The 16499-nt window shown below is 41.2% G+C and overlaps 1 protein-coding gene across 6 annotated transcripts in view; it reads right to left on the bottom strand.

Annotated features, from left to right (window-relative positions):
• SAMD12 (sterile alpha motif domain containing 12) overlaps nucleotides 1-16499 on the bottom strand; it is a 170085-nt gene that overhangs the window by 67586 nt on the left and 86000 nt on the right. For 4 of the 6 annotated variants that reach the window (XM_062627126.1, XM_062627127.1, XM_062627129.1 and 1 more), the window contains one exon: nucleotides 10363-10434. The exons of 1 other annotated variant lie outside the window; for it this stretch is intronic. In XM_062627126.1, the coding sequence (XP_062483110.1) occupies nucleotides 10363-10434 (72 nt within the window). Of the gene's footprint in view, nucleotides 1-9133; nucleotides 9891-10362; nucleotides 10435-16499 lie in introns of those variants that run through there. One more of the 6 variants, XM_062627130.1, reaches the window with a different exon arrangement.

The following is a 16499-nucleotide window of genomic DNA, read 5'->3' as shown; positions in this document are numbered from 1 at the left end:
GATCAGATTTCCCAGAGTGAGATTCAACTTACACCATAATAGATAACTAAAGCAAATCATATAAAACATCTCTAATGGATCCTATTTTTCCCAGTGACTCACAAAGGGAAGCTGTGTTGATAAGCTTGCATGATGGCATCTATCAATCACAGAACCATGCAGGATTGAAGACACCTATGTAGCTCTCAAGTCCAACCTCTTGCTCAGAGGAGGATTAGTATTAGAGAAGGTTGCCCTGGGCTGTGTCCAGCTGATTTTGGAGTATCTACAAGGATGGAGATCCACACCTTCTCTGGGCCCATTCCAGTGTTTGATCACCCATTTTCCCTCCCCTTTACATTTAGTTAGAATTTTCTGTATTCTAACTTGTGCCCACTGCCTCTTGTTCTGGCCCTTTGCACATCTGAGAAGAAACCGGGTCTGTCTTTTCTGCACCCTCCCAACAGGCACTTGCAGACACCTGTCTTCAGGCTGAACAAACCCAGCCCTCACCCTCTTTTCTTACATCAGGTGCTCCAGGCCCTTGGTCGTTACCGTGGTGTCCACTGACTCACTCCAGTTTGTCAACGTCTTTCTCATACTGATCACAAAACTGCACAGACTGCTCAAGATGTCATCTCACATATGCCAAATGGAAAGGAACGATCAGTTCCCTTGACCTGCTGGCTACCCTGCTGTTCCTACAGCCCAGTAGAATGTGGTCCTCCTCTGAGCGATAGTGCTGCCCTCCAGCACCTCAAGTGCTGCCCCCAGTTTGGGATCATCCCATAGATTTGCTGAGGGTGGAACCTGTCTCATCATGGGCACTAACCACAGTATTCGGACAGTACTGTATCAGTCTTTTAGGGATGCCAACAGTTCTCCATTCACTTCTTGTCTCCCTAGCCATTCCATAAATCAGCAATTTGGCTATCTGGGGGAGAAAATTACAAAGGCATTTGTAAAGTCAAGGTACACAACATGCACTGCTCCTCCCCTGTCCACACAGCCAGTTTTCTCATCACAGAAGGCAATCAGGATGCTTTGCCCTTAATAAATCCATGGTGGCTCCTCCCAGCTACCTCCTTGCCCTTTGGGTGCCTGGACCTCTAGACTTGCTCCTCTGTGTTCTCCATACAGCTGTTTTCTGTTAATAGGTCTTGATAGTCAAAATGCTCCTTACCTCTGAAGCCTCTCCTATCAACACTGCTGTTAACTATACAAAAAATACAAAACCTACTTGTCCTAAGCGTGTGGGCAGTGTCAGCTTGTTGACATAAATTTAAATAGAGCTTCTATCAATAAATATGGCATTTATTTTTCAGTTAACACAACCTACACATATTTATCTACATGACTAGCATTTTCATACACAACTCTTGACTGATTTTCATTCCTTATGTTCTCATTATATTTGAGCACGAATAATGATAGACTGTGCTAGGTATTTATTTGGGATTAATGTTAAGTTCTAGTTACAAAATAGATCCTGGTGTGTAAAAGTGAAATGCAATAAAGATGTTGAAGAATGGTATTTTCCAAATAAGCTACATAATCAAGGCAAAAATAAGCTTATCATTATACTTTTTAAGTAATCAGTCTCATTAAGCAAGGAATCATTACGTCGGTGAACTGAATGTCAGTTCTAGTTGCCATATTTCCCAAGATCACAGAACTGGTAGATCTTATCCCCTACTGCACAGATTTTGTTTATAGCTTAAAAGAGGAAAACAAGCTTTTCAGCTTTTTTTCCTCCCAAGTGGTTTTTTACTTTTGAATGAGGCAGTCACTGGATTGAAATAGCTGAACAAACATGAAAAAGATATTATCTCTGCACCTGCAGAAGTAAAACAAGAGTTTAGCTCTTCAACAACAGGTGTTTAACCAGTGACTTTCCCCACTTCTGTTGTCTGACTTCCTTTGCATTTCAGCAGCAATTACTCACTGCTATACACTGAAAAAATATGAATTTAAATAATTACAAGAACCTGTAAGATCTAAATTTACTCTTGTATGAAATTCAAATAAATCCAATGTACTTTTCTTTAAAAAAGCAAATATGTAGCAGAGTTTTAATTTAAAACCACGTTAAATATTTCATACCCACTTTGCACCTCATGGTTTGCAACTGTTGGAACTACTGCAGGATGTTAACACCAGTTTTGGTTCTTTGAGTTTTTTTGAAAAGGAAAGGGAAAAGAAAACCCATGATAGAGACCTTGCTGTGAAAAAAGATACAGAAGCACTTGCTGCTTCATCCCCCATAGAATCCAAATGTGTGCTGGGGGGAAGAAACAGGAATGAGAAACGGGGGTAGATGTGAACAAAACTGGGTTTTGATATTCAGCACAGTGTTGCAATTACTTTGGAGTAAACGTTGCTGCCTTCAGAAAGCTTTTATTTCATGCTTTTCCTGTTGTAACACAGGTTTTAAAATTTCAAGCTGTAACATGTACAAAATCTTACTTCACTACTGCCAGTATGGTTCAACCTGGCCCCTTTCCGTGGAGTTTGACATTATTCCTATCTCAGACACAGCTCTGAACCAAAAAGCTGAAGATGACAAACAATGCTTTTAAAGCTCACAAGATCAGTTTGCATTTGTAACACTTTCTTTGTCTATCTTCCCTCAATTTTAAATGAAAATACTTCCTCATTTCTAAACAGGCTAAGCTGGTTAATAAGAATTGTTCTAAACAGGAACTAGAGATGCTAGAACACATACAACTGGGCATGGATGAATTTTATTTTCTGTTTGGTACATCTGTCAAGCACCTAAATCTGATGTACTGATAAAACAAGACAGCTTAAGGCAATAAACATGTCAGATCCATCTGTTCTTCAGGACATTGAGAAGAAAAGGAATTGCTCCCTGCAGTATTCTGCACACTTGAGACCACTCTGGAGAGGTTTCCCTCTGCTGCTGACAGCAATTCAGCTTCACCAGTCTAAGCCAGTGGGTTTCCAAACTTGTTCCCTGTCTCCCACCTGGGCACATCATGTGCTATTGGTTTCTTTGCCCTTCTCTCCAGTGTGAGAATTGGTGGCTGCAATAGAGATGCAACTATTTTGGAAAGTCTTTGGCAAAGTCAGGAAACAAAGCACAGAAAACAAGACTAAAGCCCACACTGAGTCTACCTAATCCAGATCCTTGCTCCAGCAGTGGCTCTCAGCAGCTGCAGGAACCCCGCTTTCCACCTCAGACTTGGTTCACATCCATTATGTTCTTCAGTTTGTTAAAGCTACAGCATCCCTTCTCATACTATTCCCCTGCTACATCCAGGAACTCTCACTGTGAATACCCCAGTCAAGGCAGCCCTCACAGCCCCAAAATGCAAGTCAGTGGTCTAAGTGACTGAAGGTAGCCCTGAACACACACCACCTGCTCCAGTATTCCCACTTATTTGTGCAGCTTCCCAAAGCATGGCTGCAGCCAAAGCTGAGCTACAACACTGGCAGCTACCAAAGAGCCACCCACTGTATGGCTCCAAACACAGACCACACCAATCGGAGCAGAACAAGCACAGAAACAGTTGACAGGGCGGAGGTGTTCGTGACAGAAATCATCTTCCAGCTGTGTTTTAACAAAAAACACATTTGAGCCACCTGCAGCCACATTCAAGGAGTTTGGCAGCCAGTCAGGGGATGTGCTACTTTCTCATAGGAAGGTAGAATTAAAGTTTTTTTTCAGGATATATACAACCCACTGATACTGGGCTGGCTGCAGATCTTTAACTCAAGTAACACCCTTTCATTTCTCACTTTTGACTGGCAGGAGAAAAGAGGGAAGGAGGTCCGCAGCCCAAATGAACACAGGAGACCCAGACAGCAAGCAGAAAGTTCAGCTGCTTTCTGGAGTGAGTAGTACTCAGTTTTGGCTATGTGAAGGCAGGAAATGAGTACGCAAAAGCTCCTTTGTACCATATACTGGTCACATAACCATATTATCCAAGCCACCTGAAAGACAAACATCCAAGAACAGAGAGCTCACTGGAAAAGATCCTGCTTTGCTCAGTCCTTAAAGATTAGTCCCAGTTTGGAGGCAACTCAAATCTTGTTTCAATTTTCCCATAACTATTTAAAGCCATCAGCTGTGCCCTTCAGCTTATCATGCAGCAGGTAGGTAAACAAACAGCCAGCAATGTGGGTAACAGAATGGATAGGGGCTCAGAAAAAGGGGATAAAGATGAGGGGCAAACCATAAAGTCCCACAATGCATGTGATGGGACCCACGCTGTTTCGTTCTGCCAAGCATCAGAGGTGAAGGAGTAAGCATATTGCTCAGTACAGTTCAAAAATGTCATGCATATTGTCAGTTACTTAACAAGGCTGGCAAAAATTGTGAAAGAACAGAATGAGCAATGGGAGCTGTGGGTCTGATCACTGAAACCCAGAAATACCCTTTTGAAAAGCTGGCCTTATTTGCTCCATATCGGGTTTCAGCAACCAATTTGAAGCTATCACACCAGCATGCTCTTCTATGTGAGTTAATAAGCACTTACTATTGATAATTTCTGCAGTGGCTGCTTAATTTTTAATCATATCCTTAATTTACTGATTACATTTTTATCCAGTTAGCGTGTGCATGTGTGTGCATCTGTGTGACAGAGAGAACATGGAAAACTGTGTTTAATCTGAAGTACAATGCCTTGCTTTCTAAATGAGGAGATATGTGTGTCTCCTGCTTGACATTTTTTCACACAGCCCTCTTATTTTTCTGGAGAATGGCATCTCAGGCTGCTGTGTTATGTTGCACCATTCTGCTGTTAAAAATGGGCACCACTGACCTCTGTGCAAAGCTGTACATGGACTTTGGAATTCAGTGTCATTAAAATAGCCGGTGCTAAGGAACAGGCAGTTTTACTGGCACTTTCCTGAACAGAAATCCCAGCATCCCCTTTCATCTGTAGATCAGACATTTAGGTAACACCCTGGGACACCCTCATCCTCCTCAATCCCATTTCAACGTTTCATTAGATTTCTATAGTCATAAAAACTAGATGCACTGAAGGGCTGGAAGATGGATCATTTATTTTCAAGCACTGACAATTTTCCATGGTGACCAACAATAAAGTTCTCAATTACAGAGGGCGAGTAAGTAAACTGAAGGACAAAGCTTCGAGGAGAGCTGGGTGATGATAGAAGGATGGGGATTAGAACATCTCAGAGCCCAAGAGATGAGCTAATCACAGATAAAATAATATTACATTCCTATTACTACCTGACATGCTGGTTAGTGTAATGCCAGTGATTAAAAAAAAATCAAACAAGCAAAGACAGAAATGCACTCAGCAGAGACATAACCCCCATTTTCAAGAAGGGGAAAGTGGATGACGCAGGGAATTACAGACCAGTCAGTCTCACCTCTGTGCCTGGCAAAATCTTGGAGCAGATTCTCCTGGAAGGCATGCTAAGGCACATGAAAAACAACAAGGTGCTTGGTGACAGCCAGCATGGCTTCACTAAGGGAAATCCTGCCTGACCAATTTGGTGGCCTTCTATGATGGGGCTACAGAACTGATGGACAGGGGTAGAGCAGTTGATGTCATCTACCTGGACTTGTGTAAAGCGTTCGACACTGTCCCACACGACATCCTTGTCTCTAAATTGGAGAGACATCAATTTGATGGATGGACCACTCGGTGGATAAAGAACTGGCTGGATGGCCGCACACAAAGAGTTGTGGTCAATGGCTCAATGTCCGGCTGGAGACCAGTAACGAGTGGTGTCCCTCAGGGATCGGTGTTGGGACCAGTCTTGTTTAACATCTTCGTCGCTGACATGGACAGTGGGATTGAGTGTGCCCTCAGCAAGTTTGACGATGACACCAAGCTGTGTGGTTCGGTTGATACCCTGGAGGGAAGGAATGCCATCCAGAGGGACCTCAACATGCTTGTGAGGTGGGCTGATGCCAACCTCATGAAGTTTAACCATGCCAAGTGCAAGGTCCTACACTTGGGTCGGAGCAATCCCAGGCACAGCTACAGGTTGGGCAGAGAAGAGATTCAGAGCAGCCCTGCGGAGAAGGACTTGGGGGTGTTGGTCAATGAGAAAATGAACATGAGCCAGCTTCAGTGTGCACTTGCAGCCCAGAAAGCAAACCGTATCCTAGGCTGCATCGGAAGGAGCGTGACCAGCAGGTCAAAGGAGGTGATCCTGCCCCTCTACTCTGCTCTCGTGAGTCCTCACCTGGAGTACTGTGTGCAGTTCTGGTGTCCTCAACACAAAATGGACATGGAACTGTTGGAACAAGTCCAGAGGAGGGCCACAAGGATGATCAGGGGACTGGAGCACCTCCTGTATGAAGACAAGCTGAGGAAGTTGGGGCTGTTCAGCCTGGAGAAGAGAAGGCTCCGTGGAGACCTCACAGCAGCCTTCCAGTATCTGAAAGGGGGCCTATAGGGATGCTGGGTAGGGACTCTTCATTAGGGACTGTAGTGACAGGACAAGGGGTAATGGGTTCAAACTTAAACAGGGGAAATTTAGACTGGATATAAGGAAGAAATTCTTTACTGTTAGGGTGGTGAGGCACTGGAATAGGTTGCCCAGGGAGGTTGTGAATGCTCCATCCCTTGCAGCGTTCAAGGCCAGGTTGAACGAGGCCTTGGGTGACATTGTTTAGTGTGAGGTGATTTTAGTGTGAGGTCTATAATGCGGCTGATATGGACCATTTCAGGAGCAAAGCTCTCCTGAACTTTGAGCTCATGGCTCAGCACCTGGATACTCACATCCCACTGCAGCTATCCCTGCATCATAGAATCACAGAATCACAGAATAGTTAGGGTTGGAAAGGACCTTAAGATCATCAAGTTCCAACCGCCCTGCCATGGGCAGGGACACAAACATGCCACCCAAGGCTCTGTCCAACCTGGCCTTGAACACCGCCAGGGATGGAGCATTCACAACTCCCCTGGGCAACCCATTCCAGTGCCTCACCACCCTAACAGTAAAGAACTTCTTCCTTACATTTAATCTAAACTTACCCTTTTTAAGTTTTAACCCGTTACCCCTTGTCCTATCACTACAGTCCCTAATGAAGTGTCTCTCCCCAGCATCCCTATAGCCCTCCTTTAGATACTGGAAGGCTGCTATGAGGTCTTGAGAGTTATGCTGAAAACCCCCAACTAGCATCTACTTTGTGTGCCTTCAGTGAGAAAAAAGATGTAACTCTATTCCTCTGCAAATATAACACCTCCAATTTCACTTCTTTTTCTCTACAGCACAAGAAAGGCAAAGATAGGAAATCGATATGTTCATAGAAAAAATAAACATCTAAAAGTCCCTGTAATAGGAAGAAACTAAAGAGCTATGCCTATAGGTGTCTTAACAGTGACAGAACAGGTTGGATTAATGTGCTGAGGTAAAAGACTAACAAATAGAGAGGAATAAACTGCTTTTAGAGTAATTATCACAGGTTGCAGTGCCCTTTTCCAGAATCCCCGTGTACTCTAGCCAAAGTGTGGGGCAGTTACATGTACCCTCACACAGGAGTTGTTCCTAAAAACACCCTCCCTAGGGAGTGCTGCTGCTGAGCACACCCAGCCCTGCACTCCAGGAACTGCAATCCTGTGCTGAAAACAAAATCCATCTGCATCAGCCAGGCAGCTTGAAAAGGCAGCTTCAGCTCTTATTCTCTTCTTTGCCCCAGGAGCAGGAACTCACAGCAAGGAAGGAGGAGACTGTAATAAAAAGGAGACAGGAAGGTCTCCAGTAGGCTCTGAGTCCTAAAGATAGCAATGAATCTAGCACGAAGGGAAGGAGGAAACCACCCTCCCACATAAGAGGAAACCCCAAAATAAAACCTTTTGGCAGATGGTAAAAGGCTTTAGTATTCAATAAAATGAACACGCTGCACGAGAATGCAACAGAGCTTTAAGGGAGTCACAGAAAGCCCAGACAAAAGACATATGAAGAAGCTTTTCTTTTCAGTTGCTCTTCTGTGTGATTATTTCAGATCATTTTTTTGATAGGTTTGACCAGATTTTCTATTTGATTGAAATTATGCAGTCCTGGGTTTTCAAGAGACTTACACCTTCATTGCCTGTACTAATGAATTATATGAAAGGGAATAAGTTTTCATTAAGTTTTTTGAACTATAAAGCAAAAGTTCAGTTCCCAATGAGCATTTCATCTGGGACTCTCAGCACGGCCCTGGCCTTCCTGTATGAGCCTGGACTCAGCTCACAGAGGCAACAAAAGCTACAATCAGAAAATAACAACAATAATAATAGTAACAACAACGGTTTAATATTTGTATCAGGTTCAACCACATCCAGATGAAAGGAAGAACGCAGAGGACTAGGATCTGTCTAAGTGCAGTTACTCAAGTATGCCTGTCTGAGAAAAACTGCCAAAGCACAGGTAACCTATAACCATATCCCCCAAGACAATATATAAAATGAGTCCTTGTTGGCTTCAGACTAAAGGACCATTTAAATTACATGTAAGAAAACAACCCCAAAACCCCTTAACTGAAACTTGTAACTCATTAATTTCAGCCTTTTTGGTTGGTGCTTTAATTCTATTGCCATTGAGCAATCAAAAAGATGTTCACAGAAAGTAACAGAATATGAAAGATGATGCTATCAATTGTAGCAAGAAAAGCAATTTAAGAGCATTGCATAACCAAATTTTGCTAACAGGTACAGATAAAGACTATAAAATTAATATACTAAGGCAGTGGAAGGCTGGTGTCAAATTAAAAATGGGTAACATAACTTGCTATACACTTCATGCCCAGAAGCAAATGGTAGGAAAAGCGACTGCCTGCTTTTCCCTCATTTAATATTAGCTATCCCAAACTAGATGGCAAGTCCTCCAGCTGACAGAGGAAGGAACATCCAGATGGCAATGCATTGCTCCTATCATGGGCATCTGTTTTAGAAGGGCACAGACTATCTCTGGAGGTGGCTGTCGTTCTTCATTGATTATTTGAGGAATGCGAGCAATGAGTTTGACCAAACACCTAACTTGTAGCTGGCTAACATAAAATGCATCAAAGACACTTCAAACTGCTCAACCTAAAAGACAGTATACTTATTTTTATCTTTGATTATGCCATTTTAGTAGAGAGCATGAATAAACAACAATGAAAGATAAAAGCAAGTTTTTTTCCTTTAATTTTCAACAGTGATTATGAAATTAGGATTGCAAATAACACAGGCAGTGCATATCGCCAAAAGAGATTTTGAGACCAAGTGAAATATAGGTTTTCTATAGTGAAGAAAAAAGTTCTAACAAGAATAAAATATCAAAATTGTATTTTTGATACAATAAAAGTGGTCAGGGATCATATTTTCAATTTTAGAAAGACCCATGTTGGGTTAAAGAACAGAATACTTATGTTTCTGTATTTGTGGTTTTAATTAAGTTACTAAAAAGGTTTATGGATTTGATTCAAAGGTCAGCAAAGTCATTGGTACCCTTCATTGATTTGAATGGGCTTTATAGTCTCATGCCGTAGAGGAAAAATGGGGTTGATCCTGTTCACATTTTAACTAGTTTCACATTTCACTGAAATCAATGGAGCGTTACTCCTTCAGTTGCCCTCACAGAACCAAGAGCAAAGTTGAGCTCTCAGATTTTCAAAAGGAGATAATTGGGATAAAAGCAACATGTAGCTGGTGGTAGACATAAATTCACATTCTTCGTAGTAGAGTAGCTACTCTTGCTGTTCTCTCACTGGGCTAGAATTGATACAGAATGTGTACATGAAGATAATGGATCAAGTTTTAAGTCAGCTAAAGACTTCCGCAAAGACTATAGGCAAATTAATTATAAGCAGCAGAAACTCAAAGATGTTTCTAGTTTCGCACTAGTTTAGGTGCTCCAAATTCCTAGAAACATCCTTGATAAAAGGGTTCCTCTCTTCTCGTTCCAGGTTTACATTCCTTACCTAAATAACCTCGGTTCTGATCATCCGAATCAAGAGGAAACACTGACGGAATCAGTTAAAACATATATGCTCATACCAGAATTATCATGTGATCAGCTAAGCCATGTAGAAGTACAATAAAATTCCCGCAGTGATATTCCCATTACCAGAGGGAACCAAAGAAATTCCAAGAATAGCAGTAACGGTATAATAAAGGAAAACATAAGTTGCTCAAAAAGCAATGGTCACACATTCTAATGCTTATCACAGCAGCTGATATGTAAGAAGGGAGAAAGAAAATTCATCAACAAACAATTCTAGCAAGCGAATATCAGTAAATAATAATTCTCTCAGAGCTTATTAGGATTAGAAGAAAATAAACCATGGTTTTCATGATGATAGCTGAAAAAGCCTATATACCTAAAGGAAACAATTCTAGAAAAAGACAAAAAAAGCTCATAGATGTCTCATTTTATGAAGATACACCCCAGCAAAAAGACATTCATTACCTTGATGGGCTGTAAGGGCTGGCTGCTTTTCTATGACCCTCAAAAAACCATGCTCCAGGTTTAAGTAGAGATCTACAAAAGTCAACAATATCAGTGGTTAGTGTCACAGTCAACAGCTGTAACAGAATGGATGCCAGCTGCACTGCTGGACACATTAAAGCAATTCTTGAGTCTAGAGAAAGATCCATTCAGAAACTAGGCATGTGACAACTGATTTCTCAGTGGAGCTTCAAAGGTAGGACCGTCCCTCCCTCCCTCTTTCCTCTCCCTTCCATCTGAAATACAGTTTATTTGCTTCAAAGTCTTTAAAATTTGGACAAGAATTATGACACCATGGGAGTGTACAGCATATGAAATTTTCAAAGGTCTTTCTGCATCCTTATTTACATGACACTTCTAAAAGCCAGTCCATTGTCTAAGATGATGCTGTTTGCTACTTCTGGCATCCAAGGTTCTTTAAATACGGCTGGACAATCTTGGCACCTTATGACAGAAAAACACAAGGAACGGCTGAAAAATGTTCCACATAGTTACACTCTGGAACAAGCTAAAGAAATTCCTCACCAGACCACTGCAGTCCAGCAAGTCCTCTAAACACTCAGGCTAAAGGAAAATCAACAAAAGAAAACTAGAGCAGGAAATATTAATCTCTTGGCCCAACTTTAACAACAATCCTCAGTTACTCAGGAGTTCTTAAAGGAAGACCAAAAGAAATACAGTAAGAAAGATGTCTTTCCTCTCAAGAAAGATGTCTTTCCTACTTCTCAAGACAACTGGAATGACCTAACATTTTAAAGAAAGAAGGAAATGTGATAACCATTCCTTCTCCATCTCTACCTCTGACATATACCAAAGAGGAAAGAGAAAAAAAACAATATGGCTTAGAGGACTTTGGAGAGTAAATTTTAACTACAGCAGCTTTGCAGTACTGCTGCCTGAACAAAGGCATAATCAGTAAGAACCTCCTGTTTCTGCTGTGCAAGACCTTTGTTTCTTTCAGGCTTTTCTCTCAAAAGCCAGCTCTTGAAAGTCCTACACAACAGTGGTCTCTCAACACAAAAAAACCCCAAGAACTGAACTTCAGAGTCTGCCAGCTCACGTCAGACAATAAGCTTCCCAACTGGTCTCAGTGAAAAATAAAGGAACATGACAAAATTACTTGTTTCAATGCTGAGGTGTTGGAGTTACTTCAACTCCATCTCACACCATCAAATGTCAGCTGATGAGCTTGGTAGCTGGGTATCCCAGATGAACTGACTGGGAAGATCTGAATACTGCTTCTAGTGGAGAGGACTCTAAAACCATGTCAATGTATATGCCTTCAGACTGCGCTCAACCTTGAAGAACCTTGACATGCCTTTTTGTTCACTTACTAAAGTCTCCACCTTGCCTACCCCTACAGTTCCTGAGGATGACAGCTCCAGCCCTCCTGTATAGTTGAGTATGCCAAGTCAGAGTTTTATACCAGGATGTCTGGATATAATATGATGTGCACATTCATGAGTCTGGCTCTCTTCTAAGCAGGTTATCTTCTGGTGGAAGTCACTGTAAAAGCCAAATGTATGTAAACCAACTACTTTTCCAACAATATGGATAAGGTGAATAGAATATAGAAAATAGAAATAGAAAATACTTCTTTAAAAACAACACAGCAATTCCCTGCCCCATTTCCGTGTTGTAAATTAAAGCTGCTGTACTGATGCCATCATCTGCTGCACTGGGCACTGACATAAAAAACATAGAGTACTTCCACTGCATAGGAGAAAACCAGGTAGTTTTTGAAAACTGTTCAGAATTTTGTTAGAGTTCAGAACTCCTTAATGTCAAGGACCACAAGCTCATTGTTATTACACTTCAATTTATTATTTTATAGGGAATCAATTTCAATTAAAATCCATTCAAATAGTGACTGGAAAAATTCTATATTATTGATCTTGAGGGGGAACCAGCATAGTTAAAATTATTAATCATACTTGAGCATGTCATAAAATAATGGGCTCGTACCCGTGCTTTATGATCATGTCAAATAAAGAGTTTAAAAACGAACACCCTTTCCTTTATGGAAGATGCCAGAGATCTGCATACTGCTTAGTAATAAAGGAACAGTTCATAACACTGCTGGCTGCCTGTGCATAACTAAGTAAATGAAGGTGCTCTATCATATGAAGCATAAAAGCCATTAAAAGTAAACTTTTATTTGAATAAAACCACATTCATTTTTAAAATTACATTACAGAAAAGCTTTTAAAGAATGTGAATAAAGAAAAAAAAAGAGAGAAAGAGAAGCTTTTAAATAAAACAGCTTCTTTTTACACAAGTTAGAAAAGTAACTTCACAAAGGCATAACAAGGTGAGGGTTTTTCTCCAGCCTCCCTTGAATCTTTGCCGTAATTATAAATCTTTATTGCACAGGCCATAAATGCTAGTAACAACAGGAAGAAAAATGCTTTTGAACTATTTGGCAATGTTCACCTTCAGGGATTCAAAACAGCAAAACTTTATTTTACCTTTTCAAAAAGGCTTTAAGTGACTTTCATGTTTGTTAAAAGTGCCAATATAGTGAAACACTTTGCAAATAGAACGCCTTCATGCAGGCATCAGCAACACCAGTTTCATAAAATCAGAACCATTAGTGAAGAGGGCAATTCATCCAGCTTTCAGACCAACTTTTTCCAGTGTAGATATTTACATCTAGCATCGTGAGTGGGAACTGATCTCGCCTAACTTTGGTCATCTACTATGTAGACAAATACATCTGGCAGCCATCCTGAGCTTCTGTAATAATGACTGGAGAGCAACAGGTATAATTCATCTAATGTGTCTGATGTGTCACTGGTGAAATAGAGGATGTGTAGCTACTACTGCATGCACACTATAGTAGGATGGCTTACAGTCTCTGTGGAAGGCAGAAGATACACAACTGAAGCCATGCCAAGTTAGGCTTTGGTGCTTTTGGCACCATTGAGGCTGCCAGTAATTATGTTCTGGTTTGTAAAAAAACTTGTTCTGAAAAACTTGTTTCATAACAATGAGACAGATACTCAATGGATACTAAAAGAATTAGGCAGGGAAGTAATCTTCCTAATGCAGCAATTCTGGATGCTGGGGAGCCCAAGAGGATTGGATCATAGAGAGAGGACAGGGTTCTGGGCTCTGCCTAAGCAGCATCTGCTACTGCCATGGATGGACACTGAGATAGGGGATACTGGATCTGACCAACAATGGCATTTATTCCTTCCAACATTATCCACTCAGTTTGACCATAAAGATGTTAGCTGATGAAGTCAGTCAGGTTTTGAGCCAGAAGCCCAGCACTGAAAATTCCTGTGTATTTTCTAAGGGGTCTGAATTATAGCTGGCACTTCGATTTCCTCAATTCTTTTATAAAACAAATATCAACTCTAATTTTCTTCTATGCCTGATTTCTGGAAAATCTCATTAGAAATGACAAATATGTCACATCGTAAATGGCACCATCTTACAATATGTAGATTTGATATATTTAAACTCTGTGTGAAAGACTGTACCTATTCCTGGAATCCCTTTTACCAGCCTCTTCTTTTCAGCTGGGTGAAAACAAGTGATTTCTACTGGCACTGATCACAAACAGCTGTTGTTAAATCCCAGCCTCTGCCTGCCCAAAATTTCCTATTTAGTTGAAAGTCTTTCCTGACTGGCTCCAGCACAAACAGCAGTAGTTTATTTTTTTTCTTAAACCTTAAGCAAAATTGTTTTTTCTCTTTCCAATTTATATGTGTGGAAATATGTACATATATGTGTGTGTATATATATATGTACATGCAATATCTATTTATCAAACGTGTAAGACAGTTTTGGGTAGGCATTAGCTCAGAAGGACTTAACTGTCCATTCTAAATTTTCCTGTAGACTGACTTCTGAGAAATGTGAAAAGCAGGAATGAACAAAACAAAAAATCGACATTAATAAAATAACAAGAAAGCCAGATAACTTCAAGCATGTCCTTGTAATCATACAAAGCAGCTAATACTACATCCCCAGTAGACCGAGTTGTAATATTATTTATAGAAACACATAAAATGCAAGCACATCATAACATTATACAGCTAAAGTCTTGCTGTAGAAGTTCATCAATACAGATTTCATAGTTGCCACATGTTTCCTTATTCACACTCCAAACTAATATACGATACATGTTGAAGGACAATTCTGTGCTAAGCCTACCCAGACTGCATTACAATGCATTGTTCAGTGTACTGGAACTTATTTTACCTGTCAGCTGAATCACTCAGTTATTTGATATGAATATGTATCTGCATCACAGCAATAGCTGAAAGGTAACGAACAGAACCATAGTAATTCAATGGTCTAACAGGGACCATTGATTGCACCACAAAGTATATTCCTTGAGTTAGAAATCAGCCACATGAAATTCAAGTAACTGGCCATGGATGGAATTTGGTATTTATCGTCACTGACGCATGTATTTTAAACATTTTATCTGCGCTCAGATACACACTCTGCATACTATACTATGCTTCAGCTAAAACAAATGAAAACTATAGAGAACCCCTCAGTGCACACTTGTAACCTGAAAAAAAATTGACTTCAGAAGTCTTAACAGCGCCTGAAAGACATCTCAGAAACAACTACAGCTTCTGACTCCAGTGCCTGCGTCCCCTGTAACAGCTGGAAATGTCCTTGACTGCAAGCAGAAAACATACAACAAATACTGCTCTTTTATAATCTAATGGATGGCAGCAAAGTTTTGCAGTCTTGCAGAGCAGTGTTAAATGCTACAATTGTTACAATGGTACAGGAAAAACGGATATGGAATGGAAAGGAATAAAAGAGATATGGATGTACAGTGAAAATAAAACCATATCAAGAGGAAGGTTAGGATTTATTTACTTATAATCAAGCCATTTAGCATGTTGAGTCATGGAACATAGTTCTGACGCTATGATAAGGGATAAATTATTGCTTTGGGGTAATTTATGACAGTATTTCCATGCTGTACTTCGTGTGTAACTCACAGGGTCTCTCAGACATTTTGAAGTATAACAAGAGCACAGCAAAGGAAATCAGCTGAGAATTAAGTTTGCTTGAGCTCTTCTGAAATATCAAGTGTTGTTTTCTGTACCTTGGATAGATGCCACATATGCAGCATATGCAAGAAACATTTGCATAGTAATTCATGCTAACAGAAGAAAGGCCCTTCCGGACGAGCTGGAAGCTTCAGGGTTAGGGAGAAGAAAAAGGTGAGGTCAAGATGATGAAAACAAAAGAATGGGTGCCTGGTAAGAGAACAGTCAGCATTTCAAATGCTGCACGCCTCTGAGCACCACCACAGGGACATGGAACCGAGATTCCTCAAGTGTTACACACTTCCGCCAGCAGCTGCCTGGGCAGGCAAACACACTGCCTACCTGGAGCACTCGCACAGGCAACATCTGCTGTTTTTTACAGACAAGAAAAGGAGTATTTCTGGCGGAAGGAACTCATGATTCCTCTGGTGCCAAAACCCTGAGTCCAGAACATACCCAGGAAAGAAAACAGTACATCCTGGAAGTATAACAGGATGACTGTCTCTCACAAACATCAGTTGTTCAGACTTCTTTACAGGGATGACAAAGAAATATGCTGATCTCAAGCAACACTCTGCTCTCGTGAGACCTCACCTGGAGTATTGTGTGCGGTTCTGGTGTCCTCAACATAAAAAAGACATGGAACTGTTGGAACAAGTCCAGAGAAGGGCCACAAGGATGATCAGGGGACTGGAGCACCTCCCGTATGAAGATAGGCTGAGAAAGTTGGGGCTGTTCAGCCTGGAGAAGAGAAGGCTGCGTGGAGACCTCATAGCAGCCTTCCAGTATCTGAAAGGGGCCTAAAAGGATGCTGGGGAGGGACTCTTCATTAGGGACTGTAGTGACAGGACAAGGGGTAATGGGTTCAAACTTAAACAGGGGAAGTTTAGATTGGATATAAGGAAGAAGTTCTTTACTGTTAGGGTGGTGAGGCACTGGAATGGGTTGCCCAGGGAAGTTGTGAATGCTCCATCCCTGGCAGTGTTCAAGGCTCGGCTGGACGAAGCCTTGGGTGCCATGGTTTAGTGTGAGGCATCCCTGCCCATGGCAGGGGGATTGGAATTAGATGAT

This window comes from Pezoporus occidentalis, unplaced genomic scaffold (assembly GCF_034315485.1).
Source record: "Pezoporus occidentalis ecotype Australia unplaced genomic scaffold, CSIRO_AGI_Poc_V1 ctg3, whole genome shotgun sequence".
Lineage (NCBI taxonomy): Eukaryota > Metazoa > Chordata > Aves > Psittaciformes > Psittacidae > Pezoporus > Pezoporus occidentalis.
The sequence above is the reverse complement of the archived record's forward strand: the minus strand, read 5'-3'. Positions and strand labels throughout refer to the sequence as shown.